The 22,398-nt window shown below is 54.4% G+C and overlaps 1 protein-coding gene across 1 annotated transcript; it reads left to right on the top strand.

Annotated features, from left to right (window-relative positions):
- The first annotated feature begins 1,710 nt into the window (after positions 1–1,710).
- On the top strand, positions 1,711–22,162 carry LOC140117142 (uncharacterized). Its single transcript, XM_072133600.1, has 5 exons — positions 1,711–2,712; positions 14,313–14,727; positions 14,965–15,194; positions 15,561–19,397; positions 21,953–22,162. The coding sequence occupies exons 2-4, from the start codon at positions 14,360–14,362 to the stop codon at positions 19,394–19,396; spliced, it is 4,434 nt and encodes a 1,477-aa protein (XP_071989701.1). The 5' UTR covers positions 1,711–2,712; positions 14,313–14,359; the 3' UTR covers position 19,397; positions 21,953–22,162.
- Positions 22,163–22,398: the final 236 nt, after the last annotated feature.

Raw genomic sequence — 22,398 nt, 5'->3', positions numbered from 1 at the left:
GGGATACAATCTATTACTCTCTGTTATCAGCCATTACATCCCGGGGAGAGGAGACTGTACAGGGGGGATACAATCTATTACTCTCTGTTATCAGCCACTACATCCCGGGGAGAGGAGACTGTACAGGGGAGGATACAATCTATTACTCTCTGTTATCAGCCATTACATCCAGGGGAGAGGAGACTGTACAGGGGGGGATACAATCTATTACTCTCTGTTATCAGCCATTACATCCCGGGGACAGGAGACTGTACAGGGGGGATACAATCTATTACTCTCTGTTATCAGCCATTACATCCCGGGGAGAGGAGACTGTACAGGGGGGGGATACAATCTATTACTCTCTGTTATCAGCCATTACATCCCGGGGAGAGGAGACTGTACAGGGGGGATACAATCTATTACTCTCTGTTATCAGCCATTATCAGCCTGTACAGGGGGGATAGTATCTATTGCTGGCGGCTCCTATGATGTGCGGCTGTAGGGACTTGTCCCGGTGACTCAGGCTGTAGGATATTGGGGTGTGTGGACAGGACTTGCCGGGACACGTCTGGTCAGGAATGAATGGAGCCGCCGGTCTGACCCTGACCTGCCCCCGATCACTGGCGCCCCCTTGTGAGAGCCCTCTGCAGGTGCCCCGGCTCCCATGTACCTGCCCTGGAGTTCCCCTTTAATTCTCATGTTTTTTGGCTTTGAACCATGAAATGTGAAGAATGTGATGGCGGCCGGAGAGACCTGACAGCCCGGAGCTCAGCCAGAGACAGCACGAATACCAGGAGCCCCCGCCCCGTGTCAGTCCACACTGCAACCTCACATAGCAGCCCTGCCATGTGCTCAGCCGTGTATCTAATCCTGTGTGATACTGACTGCTGTGCGCTGTATCTAATCCTGTCCTGTGTGATACTGTCTGCTCAGCCGTGTATATAATCCTGTCCTGTGTGATACTGTCTGCTCAGCCGTGTATATAATCCTGTCCTGTGTGATACTGTCTGCTCAGCCGTGTATCTAATCCTCTCCTGTGTGATACTGTCTGCTCAGCCGTGTATCTAATCCTCTCCTGTGTGATACTGACTGCTCAGCCGTGTATATAATCCTGTCCTGTGTGATACTGTCTGCTCAGCCGTGTATCTAATCCTGTCCTGTGTGATAGTCTGCTCAGCCGTGTATCTAATCCTGTGTGATACTGACTGCTGTGTGCTGTATCTAATCCTGTCCTGTGTGATAGTCTGCTCAGCCGTGTATCTAATCCTGTGTGATACTGACTGCTGTGTGCTGTATCTAATCCTGTCCTGTGTGATACTGTCTGCTCAGCCGTGTATCTAATCCTGTCCTGTGTGATACTGTCTGCTCAGCCGTGTATCTAATCCTCTCCTGTGTGATACTGCTGAGCTGTGTATCTAATCCTCTCCTGTGTGATACTGTCTGCTGAGCTGTGTATCTAATCCTGTGTGATACTGACTGCTGTGCGCTGTATCTAATCCTGTCCTGTGTGATACTGTCTGCTGAGCCATGTATCTAATCCCTGTGTATCTCAGGGCTGGGGGTGTATCTAATCCCTGCGTATCTCTGGGCTGGGGGTGTATCTAATCCCTGCGTATCTCAGGGCTGGGGGTGTATCTAATCCCTGCGTATCTCAGGGCTGGAGTGTATCTAATCCCTGTGTATCTCAGGGCTGGGGGTGTATCTAATCCCTGCGTATCTCAGGGCTGGGGGTGTATCTAATCCCTGCGTATCTCAGGGCTGGAGTGTATCTAATCCCTGTGTATCTCAGGGCTGGGGGTGTATCTAATCCCTGCGTATCTCAGGGCTGGGGGTGTAGCTGTGCCGGAATGGGAGAGGCGGAACCTACTGTCACCCCCGGGGCAGGACAGGAGAGAGAGAGACTGCAGGAAGTGACAGCCAGGAGAGACTGCAGGGAGAGAGGAGAGAGACAGCACAGAGACTGCAGGAAGTGACAGCCAGGAGAGACTGCAGGGAGAGAGGAGAGAGACAGCACAGAGACTGCAGGAAGTGACAGCCAGGAGAGACTGCAGGGAGAGAGAGACAGCACAGAGACTGCAGGGAGAGAGAGACAGCACAGAGACTGCAGGAAGTGACAGCCAGGAGAGACTGCAGGGAGAGAGGAGAGAGACAGCACAGAGACTGCAGGAAGTGACAGCCAGGAGAGACTGCAGGGAGAGAGAGACAGCACAGAGACTGCAGGGAGAGAGAGACAGCACAGAGACTGCAGGGAGAGGGAGACAACACAGAAACTGCAAGGAGAGAGACAGCACAGAGACTGCAGGGAGAGAGACAGCACAGAGACTGCAGGGAGAGAGAGACAGCACAGAGACTGCAGGGAGAGAGAGACAGCACAGAGACTGCAGGGAGAGACAGGGTGAGGGCAGAGTGCAGGAAGTTAGACAGCAGAGTACAGGGATAGAGGAGAGAGGGCAGAGGCGGCTGTGTGAGTGCAGGAGAGACTGTCTGAGAGTGCAGGGAGAGAGACAGCACAGAGACTGCAGGAAGTTAGACAGCAGAGTACAGGGATAGAGGAGAGGGGGCAGTGTGAGAGTGCAAAGAGAGACAGTGTGAGAGTGCAAGGAGAGACAGTGTGAGAGTGCAGGGAGAGACCGCAGAGACTCCAGAAGAAGTGGGGACATGAAGAGACATCCCGGAGGAGAAGAGAAGAGACTGCAGAGGATGGACACAGAGTGACTGCAGCTGCCACAGGTGACAGTTTCGATACTACTGCACCCCTATACCTGCTGTACCCCTATATATACACACTGCACCCCTATACCTGCTGTACCCCTATATATACACACTGTACCCTTATATATACACACTGCACCCCTATGTATACACACTGCACCCTTATATATACACACTGCACCCCTATAACTGCTGTACCCCTATATATACACACTGCACCCCTATACCTGCTGTACCCCTATATATACACACTGTACCCTTATATATACACACTGCACCCCTATGTATACACACTGCACCCTTATATATACACACTGCACCCCTATAACTGCTGTACCCCTATATATACACACTGCACCCCTATACCTACTGTACCCCTGTATACACACTGTACCCTTATATATACACACTGTACCCCTATACCTACTGTACCCCTGTATACACACTGTACCCTTATATATACACACTGCACCCCTATACCTGCTGTATCCCTATATACACACTGCACCCCTGTACCTGCTGTACCCCTGTATATACACACTGCACCCCTATACCTGCTGTACCCCTGTATACACACTGCACCCCTATACCTACTGTACCCCTGTATACACACTGTACCCTTATATATACACACTGCACCCCTATACCTACTGTACCCCTGTATACACACTGTACCCTTATATATACACACTGTACCCCTATACCTGCTGTATCCTTATATATACACACTGCACCCCTATATCTGCTGTATCCCTATATATACACACTGCACCCCTATACCTGCGGTACCCCTATATATATATATACACTGCACCCCTATACCTGCAATACCCCTATATATACACACTGCACCCCTATATATACACACACTGCATCCCTATACCTGCTGTATCCTTATATATATATATATATATATACACTGCACCCCTATACCTGCGGTACCCCTATATATACACACTGCACCCCTATATATACACACACTGCACCCCTATACCTGCTGTATCCTTATATATACACACTGCACCCATATACCTGCGGTACCCCTATATATACATACTGCACCCCTATACCTGCGTTACCCCTATATATATATATATATATATATATATACACACTGCACCCCTATACCTGCTATACCCCTATATATACACTCTGCACCCCTATACCTGATGTACCCCTATATATACACACTGCACCACTATACCTGCTGTACCCCTATATATACACTCTGCACCCCTGACTGCCTCCTCCTGACAAGTCCTATCATGTCTCTTCTGCTCTGCCCTGTGTGTGACCTCTGACCTCTGAATCTTCTGTAATCTTCTGTAATAGTCTGACCTCTCTCGCTCTCTCTCAGTCTCTCTCGTGCTCTCTCTCTCAGGTCCTGTCTGCCTCCTCCTGACGCTCTCTCTCTCAGGTCCTGTCTGCCTCCTCCTGATGCTCTCGCTCTCTCAGGTCCTGGTGTACCCCTATATATACACACTAAACCCCTATACCTCCTGTACCCCTATATATATACACACTAAACCCCTATACCTGCTGTACCCCAATATATATACACACTCTGCACCCCTATACCTGCTGTACCCCTATATATACACTCTGCACCCCTATACCTGCTGTACCCCTATATATACACTGCACCCCTATACCTGCTGTACCACTATATATACACATTGCAACCCTATACCTGCGGTACCCCTATATATACACACTCTGCACCCCTATACCTGCTGTATCCCTTTATACACACACTGCACCCCTATACCTACTGTACCCCTATATATACACACTGCACCCCTATACCTGCTGTACCCCTATATATACACGCTGCACCCCTATACCTACTGTACCCCTATATATAGACTCTGCACCCCTATACCTGCTGTACCCTATATATACACTGCACCCCTATACCTGCTGTATCCCTATATACACACTGCACCCCTATACCTGCTGTACCCCTATATATACACACTGCACACCTATACCTGCTGTACCCCTATATACACACACTGCGCCCCTATACCTGCTGTACCCCTATATATACACACTGCACCTCTATACCTGCTGTATCCCTATATTCACACACTGTACCCCTATACCTGCGGCACCCCTATATATACACACTGCACCTCTATACCTGCTGTATCCCTATATACACACACTGCACCCCTATACCTGCGGTATCCCTATATATGCACTGCAACCCTATACCTGCGGTACCCCTATATATACACACTGCACCCCTACACCTGCTGTACCCCTATATATACACTGTACCCCTATACCTGCTGTACCCCTGTATACACAAACTGCACCCCTATACCTGCTGTACCCCTGTATATACACACTGCACCCCTATACCTGCTGTACCTCTATATATACACTGTACCCCTATACCTGCTGTACCCCTGTATACACAAACTGCACCCCTATACCTGCTGTACCCCTGTATATACACACTGCACCCCTGTACCTGCTGTACCCCTGTATATACACACTGCACCCCTATACCTGCTGTACCCCTATATATACACTCTGCACCCCTATACCTGCTGTACCCCTATAAATACACACTGCACCCCTATACCTGCTGTGCCCCTGTATATACACTCTGCACCCCTATACCTGCTGTACCCCTGTATATACACACTGCACCCCTATACCTGCTGTACCCCTGTATATACACACTGCACCCCTATACCTGCTGTACCCCTGTATATACACACTGCACCCCTATACCTGCTGTACCCCTATATATACACACACTGCACCCCTATACCTGCTGTACCCCTATATATACACTGCACCCCTATACCTGCTGTACCACTATATATACACTCTGCATCCCTATACCTGCTGTACCCCTATATATATACACTCTGCACCCCTATACCTGCTGTACCCCTGTATATACACACTGCACCCCTATACCTGCTGTACCCCTGTATATACACACTGCACCCCTATACCTGCTGTACCCCTGTATATACACACTGCACCCCTATACCTGCTGTACCCCTGTATATACACTCTGCACCCCTATACCTGCTGTACCCCTGTATATACACACTGCACCCCTATACCTGCTGTACCCCTGTATATACACACTGCACCCCTATACCTGCTTTACCCCTGTATATACACACTGCACCCCTATACCTGCTGTACCCCTGTATATACACACTGCACCCCTATACCTGCTGTACCCCTGTATATACACACTGCACCCCTATACCTGCTGTACCCCTGTATATACACACTGCACCCCTATACCTGCTGTACCCCTGTATATACACACTGCACCCCTATACCTGCTGTACCCCTGTATATACACACTGCACCCCTATACCTGCTGTACCCCTGTATATACACTCTGCACCCCTATACCTGCTGTACCCCTATATATACACACTGCACCCCTATACCTGCTGTACCCCTATATATACACACTGCACCCCTATACCTGCTGTACCCCTGTATATACACACTGCACCCCTATACCTGCTGTACCCCTGTATATACACACTGCACCCCTATACCTGCTGTACCCCTGTATATACACTCTGCACCCCTATACCTACTGTACCCCTATATATACACACACTGCACACCTATACCTGCTGTACCCCTATATATACACTAAACCCCTATACCTGCTGTACCCCTATATATACACACTGCACCCCTGACTGCCTCCTCCTGACAAGTCCTATCATGTCTCTTCTGCTCTGCCCTGTGTGTGACCTCTGACCTCTGAATCTTCTGTAACCTGGACCCCAAGTAATAGTCTGACCTCTCTCGCTCTCTCTCAGTCTCTCTCGTGCTCTCTCTCTCAGGTCCTGTCTGCCTCCTCCTGACGCTCTCTCTCTCAGGTCCTGTCTGCCTCCTCCTGATGCTCTCGCTCTCTCAGGTCCTGTCTGCCTCCTCCTGATGCTCTCTCTCTCTCAGGTCCTGTCTGCCTCCTCCTGATGCTCTCTCTCTCGTCGTGTCTGCCTCCTCATGACGCTCTCTCTCAGGTCCTGTCTGCCTCCTCCTGACGCTCTCTCTCGTTGTGTCTGCCTCCTCCTGACGCTCTCTCTCTCGTTGTGTCTGCCTCCTCCTGACGCTCTCTCTCTCGTCGTGTCTGCCTCCTCCTGACGCTCTCTCTCTCGTCGTTTCTACCTCCTCCTGACGCTCTCTCTCTCGTCGCGTCTGCCTCTTCCTGACGCTCTCTCTCTCGTAGTGTCTGCCTCCTCATGACGCTTTCTCTCTCGTTGTGTCTGCCTCCTCCTGACGCTCTCTCTCTCGTCGTGTCTGCCTTCTCCTGACGCTCTCTCGTCGTGTCTGCCTCCTCCTGGCGCTCTCTCTCTCGTCGTGTCTGCCTCCCCCTGACACTCTCTCGTCGTGTCTGCCTCCTCCTGACGCTCTCTCTCTCTCGTCGTGTCTGCCTCCTCCTGACGCTCTCTCTCTCGTAGTGTCTGCTTCCTCCTGACGCTCTCTCTCTCGTTGTGTCTGCCTCCTCCTGACGCTCTCTCTCTCGTCGTGTCTGCCTCCTCCTGACGCTCTCTCTCTCGTCGTGTCTGCCTCCTCCTGACGCTCTCTCTCTCGTCGTGTCTGCCTCCTCCTGACGCTCTCTCTCTCGTAGTGTCTGCCTCTTACTGACGTGCTCTCTCTCGTCGTGTCTGCCTCCTCCTGACGCTCTCTCGTCGTGTCTGCCTCCTCCTGACGCTCTCTCGTCATGTCTGCCTCCTCCTGACGCTCTCTCGTCGTGTCTGCCTCCTCCTGACGCTCTCTCGTCGTGTCTGCCTCCTCCTGACGCTCTCTCGTCGTGTGTGCCTCCTCCTAACGCTCTCTCGTCGTGTCTGCCTCCTCCTGACGCTCTCTCTCGTTGTGTCTGCATCCTCCTGATGCTCTCTCTTTCGTCGTGTCTGCCTCTTACTGACGTGCTCTCTCTTTCGTTGTGTCTGCCTCCTCCTGAAGCTCTCTTTCTCTGGCTCTCTCTCTCATAGTGTCTGCCTCTTCCTGCAGCTCTCTTTCATCGTGTCTGCCTCCTCCTGACGCTCTTTCTCTCTCGTAGTGTCTGCCTCCTCCTGACGCTCTCTCTCTCGTCGTGTCTGCCTCCTCCTGAAACTCTCTCGTCGTGTCTGCCTCCTCCTGACGCTCTCTCTATCGTCGTGTCTGCCTCCTCCTGACGCTCTCTCTCTCGTAGTGTCTGCTTCCTCCTGACGCTATCTCTCGTCGTGTCTGCCTCTTCCTGACGCGCTCTCTCGTCGTGTCTGCCTCCTCCTGACACTCTCTCTCTCGTTGTGTCTGCCTCCTCCTGACGCTCTCTCTCTCTCGTAGTGTCTGCCCCTTACTGACGCGCTCTCTCTCGTAGTGGGTGCCTCTTCCTGACGCTCTCTCGTAGTGTATGCCTCTTCCTGACGCTCTCTCTCTCTCGTCGTGTCTGCCTCCTCCTGACGCTCTCTCTCTCGTCGTGTCTGCCTCCTCCTGACTCTCTCTCGTCGTGTCTGCCTCCTCCTGACACTCTCTCGTAGTGTCTGCCTCCTCCTGACACTCTCTCGTAGTGTCTGCCTCCTCCTGACACTCTCTCGTCGTGTCTGCCTCCTCCTGACGCTCTCTCTCTTGTCGTGTCTGCCTCCTCCTGACACTCTCTTGTCATGTCTGCCTCCTCCTGACGCTCTCTTGTCGTGTCTGCCTCCTCCTGACGCTCTCTCGTCGTGTCTGCCTCCTCCTGACGCTCTCTCATCGTGTCTGCCTCCTCCTGATGCTCTCTCTCGTCGTGTCTGCCTCCTCCTGACGCTCTCTCTCTCGTCGTGTCTGCCTCCTCCTGACTCTCTCTCGTCGTGTCTGCCTCCTCCTGACACTCTCTCGTCGTGTCTGCCTCCTCCTGACGCTCTCTCTCTCGTCGTGTCTGCCTCCTCCTGACACTCTCTCGTCGTGTCTGCCTCCTCCTGACGCTCTCTCGTCGTGTCTGCCTTTTACTGACGCGCTCTCTCTCGTAGTGTCTGCCTCTTCCTGACGCTCTCTCTCTCGTAGTGTATGCCTCTTCCTGACGCTCTCTCTCTCTCGTCGTGTCTGCCTCCTCCTGACGCTCTCTCTCGTCGTGTCTGACTCTTCCTGACGTGCTCTCTCTCGTCGTGTCTGCCTCCTCATGACGCTTTCTCTCTCTCGTCGTGTCTGCCTCCTCCTGACGCTCTCTCTCTCGTCGTGTCTGCCTCCTCCTGACTCTCTCTCGTCGTGTCTGCCTCCTCCTGACGCTCTCTCTCTCGTCGTGTCTGCCTCCTCCTGACACTCTCTCGTCGTGTCTGCCTCCTCCTGACGCTCTCTCTCTCGTCGTGTCTGCCTCCTCCTGACACTCTCTCGTCGTGTCTGCCTCCTCCTGACGCTCTCTCGTCGTGTCTGCCTCCTCCTGACGCTCTCTCGTCGTGTCTGCCTCCTCCTGACGCTCTCTCGTCGTGTCTGCCTCCTCCTGACGCTCTCTCGTCGTGTCTGCCTCCTCCTGGCGCTCTCTCGTCGTGTCTGCCTCCTCCTGACGCTCTCTCGTCGTGTCTGCCTCCTCCTGACGCTCTCTCGTCGTGTCTGCCTCCTCCTGACGCTCTCTCGTCGTGTCTGCCTCCTCCTGACGCTCTCTCGTCGTGTCTGCCTCCTCCTGACGCTCTCTCGTCGTGTCTGCCTCCTCCTGACGCTCTCTCGTCGTGTCTGCCTCCTCCTGACGCTCTCTCGTCGTGTCTGCCTCCTCCTGACGCTCTCTCGTCGTGTCTGCCTCCTCCTGACGCTCTCTCGTCGTGTCTGCCTCCTCCTGACGCTCTCTCGTCGTGTCTGCCTCCTCCTGACGCTCTCTCGTCGTGTCTGCCTCCTCCTGACGCTCTCTCGTCGTGTCTGCCTCCTCCTGACGCTCTCTCTCTCTCGTCGTGTCTGCCTCCTCCTGACGCTCTCTCTCTCGTTGTGTCTGCCTCCTCCTGAAGCTCTCTCTCTCGTAGTGTCTGCCTCTTTCTGACGCGCATTCTCTCGTAGTGTCTGCCTCTTCCTGACGCTCTCTCTATCGTAGTGTCTTCCTCTTCCTGACGCTCTCTCTCTCGTAGTGTCTGCCTCTTCCTGACGCTCTCTCTCTTGTCGTGTCTGCCTCCTCCTGACGCTCTCTCGTCGTGTCTGACTCTTCCTGACGTGCTCTCTCTCGTCGTGTCTGCCTCCTCATGACGCTTTCTCTCTCTCTCATCGTGTCTGCCTCCTCCTGACGCTCTCTCTCTCATCGTGTCTGCCTCCTCCTGATGCTCTCTCTCTGGTCGTGTCTGCCTCCTCCTGACACTCTCTGGTCGTGTCTGCCTCTTCCTGACACTCTCTCTCTCGTCGTGTCTGCCTCCTCCTGACGCTCTCTCTCTCGTCGTGTCTGCCTCCTCCTGACGCTCTCTCTCTCGTCGTGTCTGCCTCCTCCTGACGCTCTCTCTCGTTGTGTCTGCCTCCTCCTGATGCTCTCACTCTCTCGTTGTGTCTGCCTCCTCCTGACGCTCTCTTTCTCTGGCTCTCTCTCTCTCATAGTGTCTGCCTCTTCCTGAAGCTCTCTTCCATCGTGTCTGCCTCCTCCTGATGCTCTCTCTCTCTTTTGTCGTGTCTGCCTCCTCCTGATGCTCTCTCTCTTTTCGTGTCTGCCTCCTCCTGACGCGCTCTCTCTCGTTGTGTCTGCCTCCTCCTGACGCGCTCTCTCTCGTCGTGTCTGCCTCCTCCTGACGCACCCTCTCTCTCGTCGTGTCTGCCTCCTCCTGACGCTCTCTCTCTCGTAGTGTCTGCCTCTTCCTGACGCTCTCTCTCTCTGGGTCTCTCTCTCGTAGTGTCTGCTTCTTACTGACGCACTCTCTCTCTCGTCGTGTCTGCCTCCTCCTGACGCTCTCTCTCTCGTAGTGTCTGCCTCTTCCTGACGCTCTCTCTCTCTGGCTCTATCTCTCGTTGTGTCTGCCTCCTCCTGACGCTCTCTCTCTCGTAGTGTCTGCCTCTTACTGACGCGCTCTCTCTCGTAGTGGGTGCCTCTTTATGACGCTCTCTCTCTCGTAGTGTATGCCTCTTCCTGACGCTCTCTCTCTCTCGTCGTGTCTGCCTCCTCCTGATGCTCTCTCTCTCTTTTGTCGTGTCTGCCTCCTCCTGATGCTCTCTTGTCGTGTCTGCCTCCTCTTGATGCTCTCTCTCTTTTCGTGTCTGCCTCCTCCTGACGCGCTCTCTCTCGTTGTGTCTGCCTCCTCCTGACGAGCTCTCTCTCGTCGTGTCTGCCTCCTCCTGATGCTCTCTCTCTCTCGTGTCTGCCTCCTCCTGACGCGCTCTCTCTCTTGTCATGTCTGCCTCCTCCTGAAGCTCTCTCTCGTCCTGTCTGCCTCCTCCTGACGCTCTCTCTCTCGTCGTGTCTGCCTCCTCCTGACGCTCTCTCTCTCAGGTCCTGTCTGCCTCCTCCTGACGCTCTCTCTCTCGTCGTGTCTGCCTCCTCCTGACACTCTCTCTCTCGTTGTGTCTGCCTCCTCCTGACGCGCTCTCTCTCGTAGTGTCTGCCTCTTACTGACGCTCTCTCTCTCGTAGTGTCTGCCTCCTCCTGACGCTCTCTCTCTCGTAGTGTCTGCCTCCTCCTGACGCTCTCTCTCTCGTAGTGTCTGCCTCTTCCTGACGCTCTCGTCGTGTCTGCCTCCTCCTGACGCTCTCTCTCTCGTCGTGTCTGCCTCCTCCTGACTCTCTCTCGTCGTGTCTGCCTCCTCCTGACACTCTCTCGTCGTGTCTGCCTCCTCCTGACACTCTCTCGTAGTGTCTGCCTCTTCCTGACGCTCTCGTCGTGTCTGCCTCCTCCTGACGCTCTCTCTCTCGTCGTGTCTGCCTCCTCCTGACGCTCTCTCTCGTTGTGTCTGACTCTTCCTGACGTGCTCTCTCTCGTCGTGTCTGCCTCCTCATGACGCTTTCTCTCTCTCGTCGTGTCTGCCTCCTCCTGACGCTCTCTCTCTCGTCGTGTCTGCCTCCTTCTGACGCTCTCTCGTCGTGTCTGCCTCCTCCTGACGCTCTCTCTCTCGTCGTGTCTGCCTCCTCCTGATGCTCTCTCTCTCGTCGTGTCTGCCTCCTCCTGACACTCTCTCGTCGTGTCTGCCTCCTCCTGACGCTCTTTCTCTCTCGTAGTGTCTGCCTCCTCCTGGCGCTCTCTCTCTCGTCGTGTCTGCCTCCTCCTGAAACTCTCTCGTCGTGTCTGCCTCCTCCTGACGCTCTCTCTATCGTCGTGTCTGCCTCCTCCTGACGCTCTCTCTCTCGTAGTGTCTGCTTCCTCCTGACGCTCTCTCTCGTCGTGTCTGCCTCTTCCTGACGCGCTCTCTCGTCGTGTCTGCCTCCTCCTGACGCTCTCTCTCTCGTTGTGTCTGCCTCCTTCTGACGCTCTCTCTCTCTCGTACTGTCTGCCCCTTCCTGACGCGCTCTCTCTCGTAGTGGGTGCCTCTTCCTGATGCTCTCTCTCTCGTAGTGTATGCCTCTTCCTGACGCTCTCTCTCTCTCGTCGTGTCTGCCTCCTCCTGACGCTCTCTCTCTCGTCGTGTCTGCCTCCTCCTGACTCTCTCTCGTCGTGTCTGCCTCCTCCTGACACTCTCTCGTCGTGTCTGCCTCCTCCTGACACTCTCTCGTCGTGTCTGCCTCCTCCTGACGCTCTCTCTCTCGTCGTGTCTGCCTCCTCCTGACACTCTCTTGTCGTGTCTGCCTCCTCCTGACGCTCTCTCGTCGTGTCTGCCTCCTCCTGATGCTCTCTCTCGTCGTGTCTGCCTCCTCCTGACGCTCTCTCTCTCGTCGTGTCTGCCTCCTCCTGACGCTCTCTCTCTCGTCGTGTCTGCCTCCTCCTGACTCTCTCTCGTCGTGTCTGCCTCCTCCTGACGCTCTCTCTCTCGTCGTGTCTGCCTCCTCCTGATGCTCTCTCGTCGTGTCTGCCTCCTCCTGACGCTCTCTCGTCGTGTCTGCCTCCTCCTGACGCTCTCTCGTCGTGTCTGCCTCCTCCTGACGCTCTCTCGTCGTGTCTGCCTCCTCCTGGCGCTCTCTCGTCGTGTCTGCCTCCTCCTGACGCTCTCTCGTCGTGTCTGCCTCCTCCTGACACTCTCTCGTCGTGTCTGCCTCCTCCTGACGCTCTCTCTCTCTCTCGTGTCTGCCTCCTCCTGGCGCGCTCTCTCTCGTCGTGTCTGCTTCCTCCTGAAGCTCTCTCTCGTCGTGTCTGCCTCCTCCTGACGCTCTCTCTCTCGTCGTGTCTGCCTCCTCCTGACGCTCTCTCTCGTCGTGTCTGCCTCTTCCTGACACGCTCTCTCTCTCTCGTAGTGTCTGCCTCTTTCTGACGCTCTCTCTCTCTGGCTCTCTCTCTCTCGTAGTGTCTGCCTCTTCCTGAAGCTCTCTTTCGTCGTGTCTGCCTCCTCCTGATGCTCTCTCTCTTGTCGTGTCTGCCTCCTCCTGATGCTCTCTCACTTGTCGTGTCTGCCTCCTCTTGACTCGCTCTCTCTCTTGTCGTGTCTGCCTCCTCCGGACTCTCTCTCTCTTGTCGTGTCTGCCTCCTCCTGACGCGCTCTCTCTCGTCGTGTCTGCCTCCTCCTGAAGCTCTCTCTCTCATCGTGTCTGCTTCCTCATGACGCTCTCTCTCTCGTCGTGTCTGCCTTCTCCTGACGCTCTCTCTCTCGTCGTGTCTGCCTCCTCCTGATGCTCTCTCTCTCTCGTCGTGTCTGCCTCCTCCTGACGCTCTCTCTCTCGTCGTGTCTGCCTCCTCCTGACGCTCTCTCTCTCGTCGTGTCTGCCTCCTCCTGACGCTCTCTCACAGTGTCTGCCTCCTCCTGACGCTCTCTCTGTCTCGTCGTGTCTGCCTCCTCCTGACGCTCTCTCACTCGTAGTGTCTGACTACTCCTGACGCGCTCTCTCTCTGTTGTCGTGTCTGCCTCCTCCTGACGCTCTCTCTCTCGTCGTGTCTGTCTCCTCCTGACGCGCTCTCTCTCGTCGCGTCTGCCTCCTCCTGACGCGCTCTCTCTCGTCGTGTCTGCCTCTTCCTGACGCTCTCTCTCTCTTGTTCTCTCTCTATCGTAGTGTCTGCCTCTTCCTGACGCTCTCTTTCGTCGTGTCTGCCTCCTCCCGATGCTCTCTCTCTCTTGTCGTGTCTGCCTCCTCCTGATGCTCTCTCTCTCTCTTGTCGTGTCTGCCTATTCCGGACTCTCTCTCTATTTGTGTCTGCCTCCTCCTGACGATCTCTCTCTTGTCATGTCTGCCTCCTCCTGACGCTCTCTCTCGTCGTGTCTGTCTCCTCCTGACGATCTCTCTCTTGTCATGTCTGCCTCCTCCTGACGCTCTCTCTCGTCGTGTCTGTCTCCTCCTGACGCTCTCTCGTCGTGTCTACCTCCTCCTGACGCTCTCTCGTCGTGTCTGCCTCCTCCTGACGCTCTCTCTCTCGTCGTGTCTGCCTCCTCCTGACGCTCTCTCTCTCGTCGTGTCTGCCTCCTCCTGACGCTCTCTCTCTCGTCGTGTCTGCCTCCTCCTGACGCTCTCTGTCTCGTCGTGTCTGACTCCTCCTGACGCTCTCTCTCTCGTCGTGTCTGACTCCTCCTGACGCTCTCTCTCTCTTGTCGTGTCTGCCTCCTTCTGACGCTCTCTCTCTCTTGCAGGTCCTGTCTGGTTCCTCCCCCCATTATGCGCCGGTTTCCCCGGTGAGATGACGTCAGGGCATCTGAGGGGACGGACCTTCTGCTGTAGAGAATGGGCCCTGCAGAGGCTGCAGCACTGCCTGGAGGGCCTGAGCGGGACCCGGGCCCCTGGGATCCTAATCACTGGCGCCCCAGGGGCAGGGAAGTCGGCTCTGTGCTCTGAGATATTGTGGCCCAGCTCCGAGGCCGGGAGGAATTCCAGGCTCAGCTCCCGCGTTCTGGCCCATCACTTCTGCCAGGCCCATAACCACCAGAGCCTCGACCCGATCCACTTTATCCAGAACCTGGCGCTGCAGCTGCAGAAGAGCCCCCTGATCAGCGGCTACCGGGGAGACAGCGTCACCTGCAGGGGAGACTTGCACGAAGTGTTCAAGAGGTGAGCAAAATCATCCTCTCTGCAGACTATCGCATCATAACCTAAAAGACAGAGGCTCTGCGGTGTGCTGTCGCCGTGAGGAGAGGCTCTGCGGTGTGCTGTCGCCGGGCGGAGAGGCTCTGCAGTGTGCTGTCGCCGGGCAGAGAGGCTATGCAGTGTGCTGTTGCCGGGCGGAGATGCTCTGCGGTATGCTGTCAACGGGCGGAGTTTGGGTCACTTACAATCTCTCCTATTTAGGGTGGTCCTGAACCCGCTGGCGGAGCTGTCCCCTCCCTCACAGAACCTGCTGCTGTTGGTGGATTCGGTGGATGCGATGTGCTGCTGCTGCCCCTCTGATGGATTCTCCGGAGACTCCAGCGTCACGGTGGCGGAGCTGCTGGCTACACACCACGAGCTGCTCCCCCCATGGCTGCTGCTGGTGTGCTCCGCGCGGAGGCAGAACCGGAGCGTCACCAGGATGTTCACAGGTGAGGAGGCCTGACTACGACGACAACATGACCTAGAGCGATCACATAATGGGTTGTCAGATAATATCCACCTCCTATAGGTCCTGGTTGTCAGATAATATCCACCTCCCATAGGTCGGGGTTGTCAGATAATATCCACCTCCTATAGATCATAGACCCTGTTTTGCACATGACTCCAGGTCTGTGGAGATGCAGGGAGTTGTAGTGTCCACATATTGCAGTTCTTCCTACCTCTAATAATTTGCTACAAGAATTATTGACCAACCTCTCCTGGTAAGGCCCGCCCCTTTGATACTTTTTGGGGGCTAGGCTTTGTATTTTGTGTCAGTATTAGCCTCTGAGTGACTTCCATTCTGTCCTCCACAGGTTTTCGCAGACTCTGCCTGGACGACCTCCGTAAAGCCCACATTGTGCGCGACGTCCAGCAGTACATCCTGTGCCGCCTGGACCGCGAGACGGCGCTGCGCCAGCACCTGACCCTGGATACGGCCGAGATGCTGAACCAGCTGCACATCAAGAGCAATGGCTGCTTCCTGTTCCTGGAGCGCGTGCTGGACGGTGTCTCGCAAGGTTCCATACTGCTGCGGGAGATCCGTCACATCCCCGGAACGCTGAACGGACTCTACCTGTGGCTGTGCCAGCGCCTCTTCTCGGGCCGCCAGTTCTGCCTGGTGCGGACTCTGCTGAACGCCATCTTGGCCTCTCCTGTTCCTCTGTCTCGAGCGCAGCTCCATGAAGCAGTGTGGACGAAGCAGACGATGGGGTGGAGCATGGAGGAGTTCACCAGGGTCCTGGACTCAATGTCCGTGCTTCTACATCCACTGCACAGTGGACAGGTGGTTCTCTTCCATCACAGCTTCTCGGAGTGGCTCCTGGATGTGAAATACTGTACCCAGAGGTACCTGTGCAATGTGGCAGAGGGGCACCGCATGCTCGCCATGAGCTTATCAACGCGGGCACCAGACCTGCAACCGGCAGAGGTGGCCCAACTGGCCAAACATCTCCTCCTCTCTGACATCCAAACCCTGGAGCCGTGTCACCTAGCCCTTTGGCTCCTGTGGTTGGGAGTCCCGGTGATGGACTGCTTGGCCTGTAACGTCTCCTTGGAGTTGGAGGTTCTACAGTTGCTGCTGTTAGCCCGACCAAAGGTTGAGGGAGACGCCATGGTGGAGGACTCCAGTGCCTTGAAGAGAACTCTGGAAAGAGGCGTCTCCCTGGAATTCCTGTCAGAGACAGGGGTTGGCCTGAATCAGAGGGATCGAACTGGAAGGACTCTGCTGGCAGCCGCTGCGCACGCCGGGAACCTCGATGCTGTTAAACTCATGATTTCCAGAGGCGCGAACCTGGAGGCCACTGATGAAGACGGGCAGACTCCTCTGGGACTGGCCGCACACCAGGGACACTTGTTGGTGGTAGAGCACCTGCTAAAACATGGTGCCCGGCACGACCATAGTGACAATCGTGTTTGGACGCCTCTACGTGCTGCGGCATGGGGGGGCCACACAGAAGTCGTAGAGTCATTACTTACATTTGGAGCTCAGCCAGACACCTTTGGCCCTGATGGGCGCACTGCACTGAGAGCAGCAGCGTGGAGCGGACATGAGGGTCCTGTTAAGGCTTTAATAAGGGCTGGAGCAGAGATAGACCATGCCGATGCAGAGGGCCGCACCCCCCTCATGGCGGCTGCGTACATGGGACATTGTGCGGTCTCTGAATTGTTACTGGAATCGGGAGCAGATGTGAATAAATGTGATGTTGAAGGACGTTCAGCCCTAGCCGTTGCATGCTTGTGCTCACCACCCGGCAACAGGCACCCACAGCTGGTATCGGTGCTGCTGGAACATGGTGCTGATCCAGAGCTGAAAGACAAGGAAGGGTCAACACCACTACTTGTCGCTGCCTATGAGGGACAAGAAGAAGTGGCAGAACTTCTCCTGGAAGCTGGAGCAGACCCGGACAGACCAGGGAAAGACCAGATGACACCACTGCTGGCAGCTGCCACTGGAGGGCATGCTGAAACCGTGCGGGTGCTCCTACTATGGGGGGCATCAACAGATGTCACTGACACAGAAGGAAGATCGGCCCTTCTCCTGGCTGCCGCTGCAGCTCGAGGTGAGGAATCTGTGCGGGTTCTTCTACATCGAGGCTTGAATGAGAACCATCAGGACCGCTTGGGGTGGAGCGCCTTGCATTGGGCCGCTAGCGAAGGTCGGAGAAGCATTTGCCGTACCCTGATTGAAGGAGGAGCTAAAGTGGGCCTCAGAGACAAAGAAGGGTACACACCGCTCCTTCTGGCAGCTGAAGAAGGCCACTCCGGCTGTGTGGAACTACTGATAAACCGGGGCTCCCCCATAAACCAGCGGGGCCGCGACGGAATGACAGCGTTGTGCTTTGCTGCTCTCGCTGGCCATAAGACCACAGTGGAACTACTACTGAGAAAAGGTGCAGACCCGGATGTGAAGACTACCCTGGGGAAGCCACTGCTGCACCTCTTAGTCCTGCAAGGACTAACTGACATAACCAAGATTCTGCTAGAGCACGGGGCAGACCCCGAGAACAGGGACTCAGAAGAACGCACAGCTTTACATGCCTCCTGCTGGCAAGGGGGTCTAGACATGGCACGTCTTCTTCTGGAGGTGGGCAGGGCAAACTGCAATGCTTTTGACAGAGAAAATCGGACTCCAATACACTGTGCTGCCTGGAGGGGGCAGGCCAGTATCGCCCGCCTTCTTATAGAGCATGGGGCCTTTACTGATGCACAGTGCTGCCAGGGAGCCACCCCCCTGTGTATAGCAGCTCAGGAAGGACACCATGTGGTGGCCAAGGTGCTCCTGGAGGAAGGCCATGCCAGCCCCTTCCACTCTGACCACTATGGGCGTACCCCTATAAAAGTTGCAGCCAAGGGTGGGCACATTGCCATAGTTCATCTTCTAGAAGCTCATGGAGTTCCTTCCTACCAAGGGCCAATAGTGATGGTGTCAACAAGAGACAACAATGCAGCAGAACAAGTGGACGGTTGTGGTGACAGCTGGTCTACACTGTCACCCGTGTCCACAGGAAGCCGCTCTCTCGATAACTCACTGAAGAGCTCCACAGGGTCCGTGCTGACCTCCTCCACCTACCACTCCCAGGCCACCGTGCCTATGGACAGCCTGACTTTTACCCAGCAAGTTCAACAACACTCTCTTCCACGCAGCCGATCTCGACAAGTGGTTGCCCTCGCTGGCATGGTCTCCATTCCTTGCCTTCCTGGATCAGATGGGTTTGCTAGTCCGGGCCTCCTGTCTGAAGACATAGGGGCAGTTGCCAGACCAAAACAAAACCCAAGTAGTCCAGACGGAGAGCTGAGGAGAAATGGGATACTCACTAACCCCAATTACGGTAGTCCTACTTACACCCGCCTGAAGCCCAGTAATGGCCTACACTTGATAGAGAGAACAAAGCCAAAGGACATCTACCAAAGTAAGAGCAGCAGCTCAGGATATTCCTCCAGTCATGCCACCAGTGAGATCCTGCACAAAAACTCTCCAAAGGAATTCAAAAACATCACTGCTCCCCCTCCTCTGCCTCCGCTGGTGACCCCCAGCCCGGGCCACTCTCCAATGAACACTAATGACTATGCCCCCTTCTCTAAGACCGTGCTAGACCCAGTGGGACCCAAAGCAAAAGGACCAAAACCTGTGACCTCACCTCAAACCAAAGATCACTTACCTCCTACCAGGAGGCCCATGGACATTGTGTACAGTGAAGGGAAAGCAGGTGACCTAGTCGGAGCCCATAGAAAGAAGCATCCCCTCAGATCTCCCGACAATCAGAAGGATCCCCTCAGATCTCCCGACAATCAGAAGGATCCCCTCAGATCTCCGGCCAATCAGAAGGATCCCCTCAGATCTCCGGCCAATCAGAAGGATCCCCTCAGATCCCCGGCCAATCAGAAAGATCCCCTCAGATCTCCAGCCAATCAGAAGGATCCCCTCAGATCCCCGGCCAATCAGAAGGATCCCCTCAGATCTCCGGCCAATAAGATGGATCCACATAAATCCCCGACCAGTAGAGACCAGGACTCTAGCCCAGGAAGTCCGGCTTCACCGGTCATCTCCATCACCACTATGGACCCACATCTCCACCTAAAACAGGCCATCAAGCTGCAGTTTGAGGGTCGCACATGTGGATTCAACTACAGGAAGGAGACACCACTGTGAGGTATGAGGCCTCAAGACCCTCCTCTGATGGTCCCGAATGTGGGTGATCACACAGGCTGCACAGTATCAGAATGTAGATGGAGGAGGCACAGATATCACAGTCTACAGAGGTGGGAGGGGTCACACAGGCTGTACAGTATCAGAATGTAGATGGAGAAGGCACAGATATCACAGTCTACAGAGGAGGGAGGGGTCACACAGGCTGTACAGTATCAGAATGTAGATGGAGGAGGCACAGATATCACAGTCTACTGAGGAGGGAGGGGTCACACAGGCTGTACAGTATCAGAATGTAGAGGGAGGAGGCACAGATATCACAGTCTACAGTGGAGGGAGGGGTCACACAGGCTGTACAGTATCAGAATGTAGATGGAGAAGGCATAGATATCACAGTCTACAGAGGAGGGAGGGGTCACACAGGCTGTACAGTATCAGAATGTAGATGGAGAAGGCACAGATATCACAGTCTACAGAGGAGGGAGGGGTCACACAGGCTGTACAGTATCAGAATGTAGATGGAGGAGGCACAGATATCACAGTCTACTGAGGAGGGAGGGGTCACACAGGCTGTACAGTATCAGAATGTAGATGGTCTGGGCACAGATATCACAGTCTACAGAAGAGGTAGGGGTCACACAGGCTGTACAGTATCAGAATGTAGATGGTCTGGGCACAGATATCACAGTCTACAGAGGAGGGCGGGGTCACATAGGCTGTACAGCATCAGAATGTAGATGGAGAAGGCATAGATATCACAGTCTACAAAGGAGGGAGGTGTCACACAGGCTGTACAGTATCAGAATGTAGATGGTCTGGGCACAGATATCACAGTCTACAGAGGAGGGAGGGGTCACACAGGCTGTACAGTATCAGAATGTAGATGGAGAAGGCATAGATATCACCGTCTACAGAGGAGGGAGGGGTCACACAGGCTGTACAGTATCAGAATGTAGATGGAGGAGGCACAGATCTCACAGTCTACAGAGGAGGGAGGGGTCACACAGGCTGTACAGTATCAGAATGTAGATGGAGAAGGCACAGATATCACAGTCTACAGAGGAGGGAGGTGTCACACAGGCTGTACAGTATCAGAATGTAGACGGAGAAGGCACAGATATCACAGTCTACAGAGGAGGGAGGGGTCACACAGGCTGTACAGTATCAGAATGTAGACGGAGAAGGCACAGATATCACAGTCTACAGAGGAGGGAGGGGTCACACAGGCTGTACAGTATCAGAATGTAGATGGAGAAGGCACAGATATCACAGTCTACAGAGGAGGGAGGGGTCACACAGGCTGTACAGTATCAGAATGTAGATGGAGAAGGCACAGATATCACAGTCTACAGAGGAGGGAGGGGTCACACAGGCTGTACAGTATCAGAATGTAGATGGAGGAGGCACAGATATCACAGTCTACTGAGGAGGGAGGGGTCACACAGGCTGTACAGTATCAGAATGTAGATGGAGGAGGCACAGATATCACAGTCTACTGAGGAGGGAGGGGTCACACAGGCTGTACAGTATCAGAAGGTAGATGGAGGAGGCACAGATATCACAGTCTACAGTGGAGGGAGGGGTCACACAGGCTGTACAGTATCAGAATGTAGATGGAGAAGGCATAGATATCACAGTCTACAAAGGAGGGAGGGGTCACACAGGCTGTACAGTATCAGAATGTAGATGGAGAAGGCACAGATATCACAGTCTACAGAGGAGGGAGGGGTCACACAGGCTGTACAGTATCAGAATGTAGATGGAGGAGGCACAGATATCACAGTCTACTGAGGAGGGAGGGGTCACACAGGCTGTACAGTATCAGAATGTAGATGGTCTGGGCACAGATATCACAGTCTACAGAAGAGGTAGGGGTCACACAGGCTGTACAGTATCAGAATGTAGATGGTCTGGGCACAGATATCACAGTCTACAGAGGAGGGAGGGGTCACATAATCTGTACAGCATCAGAATGTAGATGGAGAAGGCATAGATATCACAGTCTACAGAGGAGGGAGGGGTCACACAGGCTGTTCAGTATCAGAATGTAGATGGAGGAGGCACAGATATCACAGTCTACAGAGGAGGGAGGGGTCACACAGGCTGTACAGTATCAGAATGTAGATGGAGAAGGCACAGATATCACAGTCTACAGAGGAGGGAGGTGTCACACAGGCTGTACAGTATCAGAATGTAGATGGAGAAGGCACAGATATCACAGTCTACAGAGGAGGGAGGGGTCACACAGGCTGTACAGTATCAGAATGTAGATGGAGAAGGCACAGATATCACAGTCTACAGAGGAGGGAGGGGTCACACAGGCTGTACAGTATCAGAATGTAGATGGAGGAGGCACAGATATCACAGTCTACAGAGGAGGGAGGGGTCACACAGGCTGTACAGTATCAGAATGTAGATGGAGAAGGCACAGATATCACAGTCTACAGAGGAAGGAACACAGAGTAGCAGTAGTAGGAGCTCCCAGCAGCACAGAGTATTTCAGCGCTGTGGAAGGGCTGCAGGTCATCTCTTTTGTTTTCCTCTCCTCTCTTGTTCCAGGATGGAGGAGGGGAGGATCCATGATGTCGGAGTCCCTCCATACCCGATACCAGGACTGATCACCTCCGGGGTCTCCCCGTGACTGACGGATGGGCAGATTCTCTGATTGTTATGGCTTCCATAGGAGAAGCGGCTGCAGACCCCTGGAGGGAGGAGCCGGGGGTCACAAACTTTGTTTACATTCATCTATATACAATAAATATATTTCATGTTTACTTAAACAGATTAGTTGTATGGAGAGGAAGGGGAGGAGTCCTGATCTCACAGACCATCTGCTCCTCAGGGGCGGGGTCACGTGCAGTACAAAGGCGGTGATTTGTCTCATGTCCAGGAGATGGCGGCATAAAGCTATGAAATCACAAATGTGGCCAAAAGTTATCGGGGGGGGGGGGATGTGTACGTGACACTGTTATGGGGGATGTGTAGGTGAAACTGTTATGGGGGGA

The sequence above is a fragment of the Engystomops pustulosus genome, chromosome 2, assembly GCF_040894005.1.
Source record: "Engystomops pustulosus chromosome 2, aEngPut4.maternal, whole genome shotgun sequence".
Classification (NCBI taxonomy): Eukaryota; Metazoa; Chordata; class Amphibia; order Anura; family Leptodactylidae; genus Engystomops; species Engystomops pustulosus.
The sequence above is the reverse complement of the archived record's forward strand: the minus strand, read 5'-3'. Positions and strand labels throughout refer to the sequence as shown.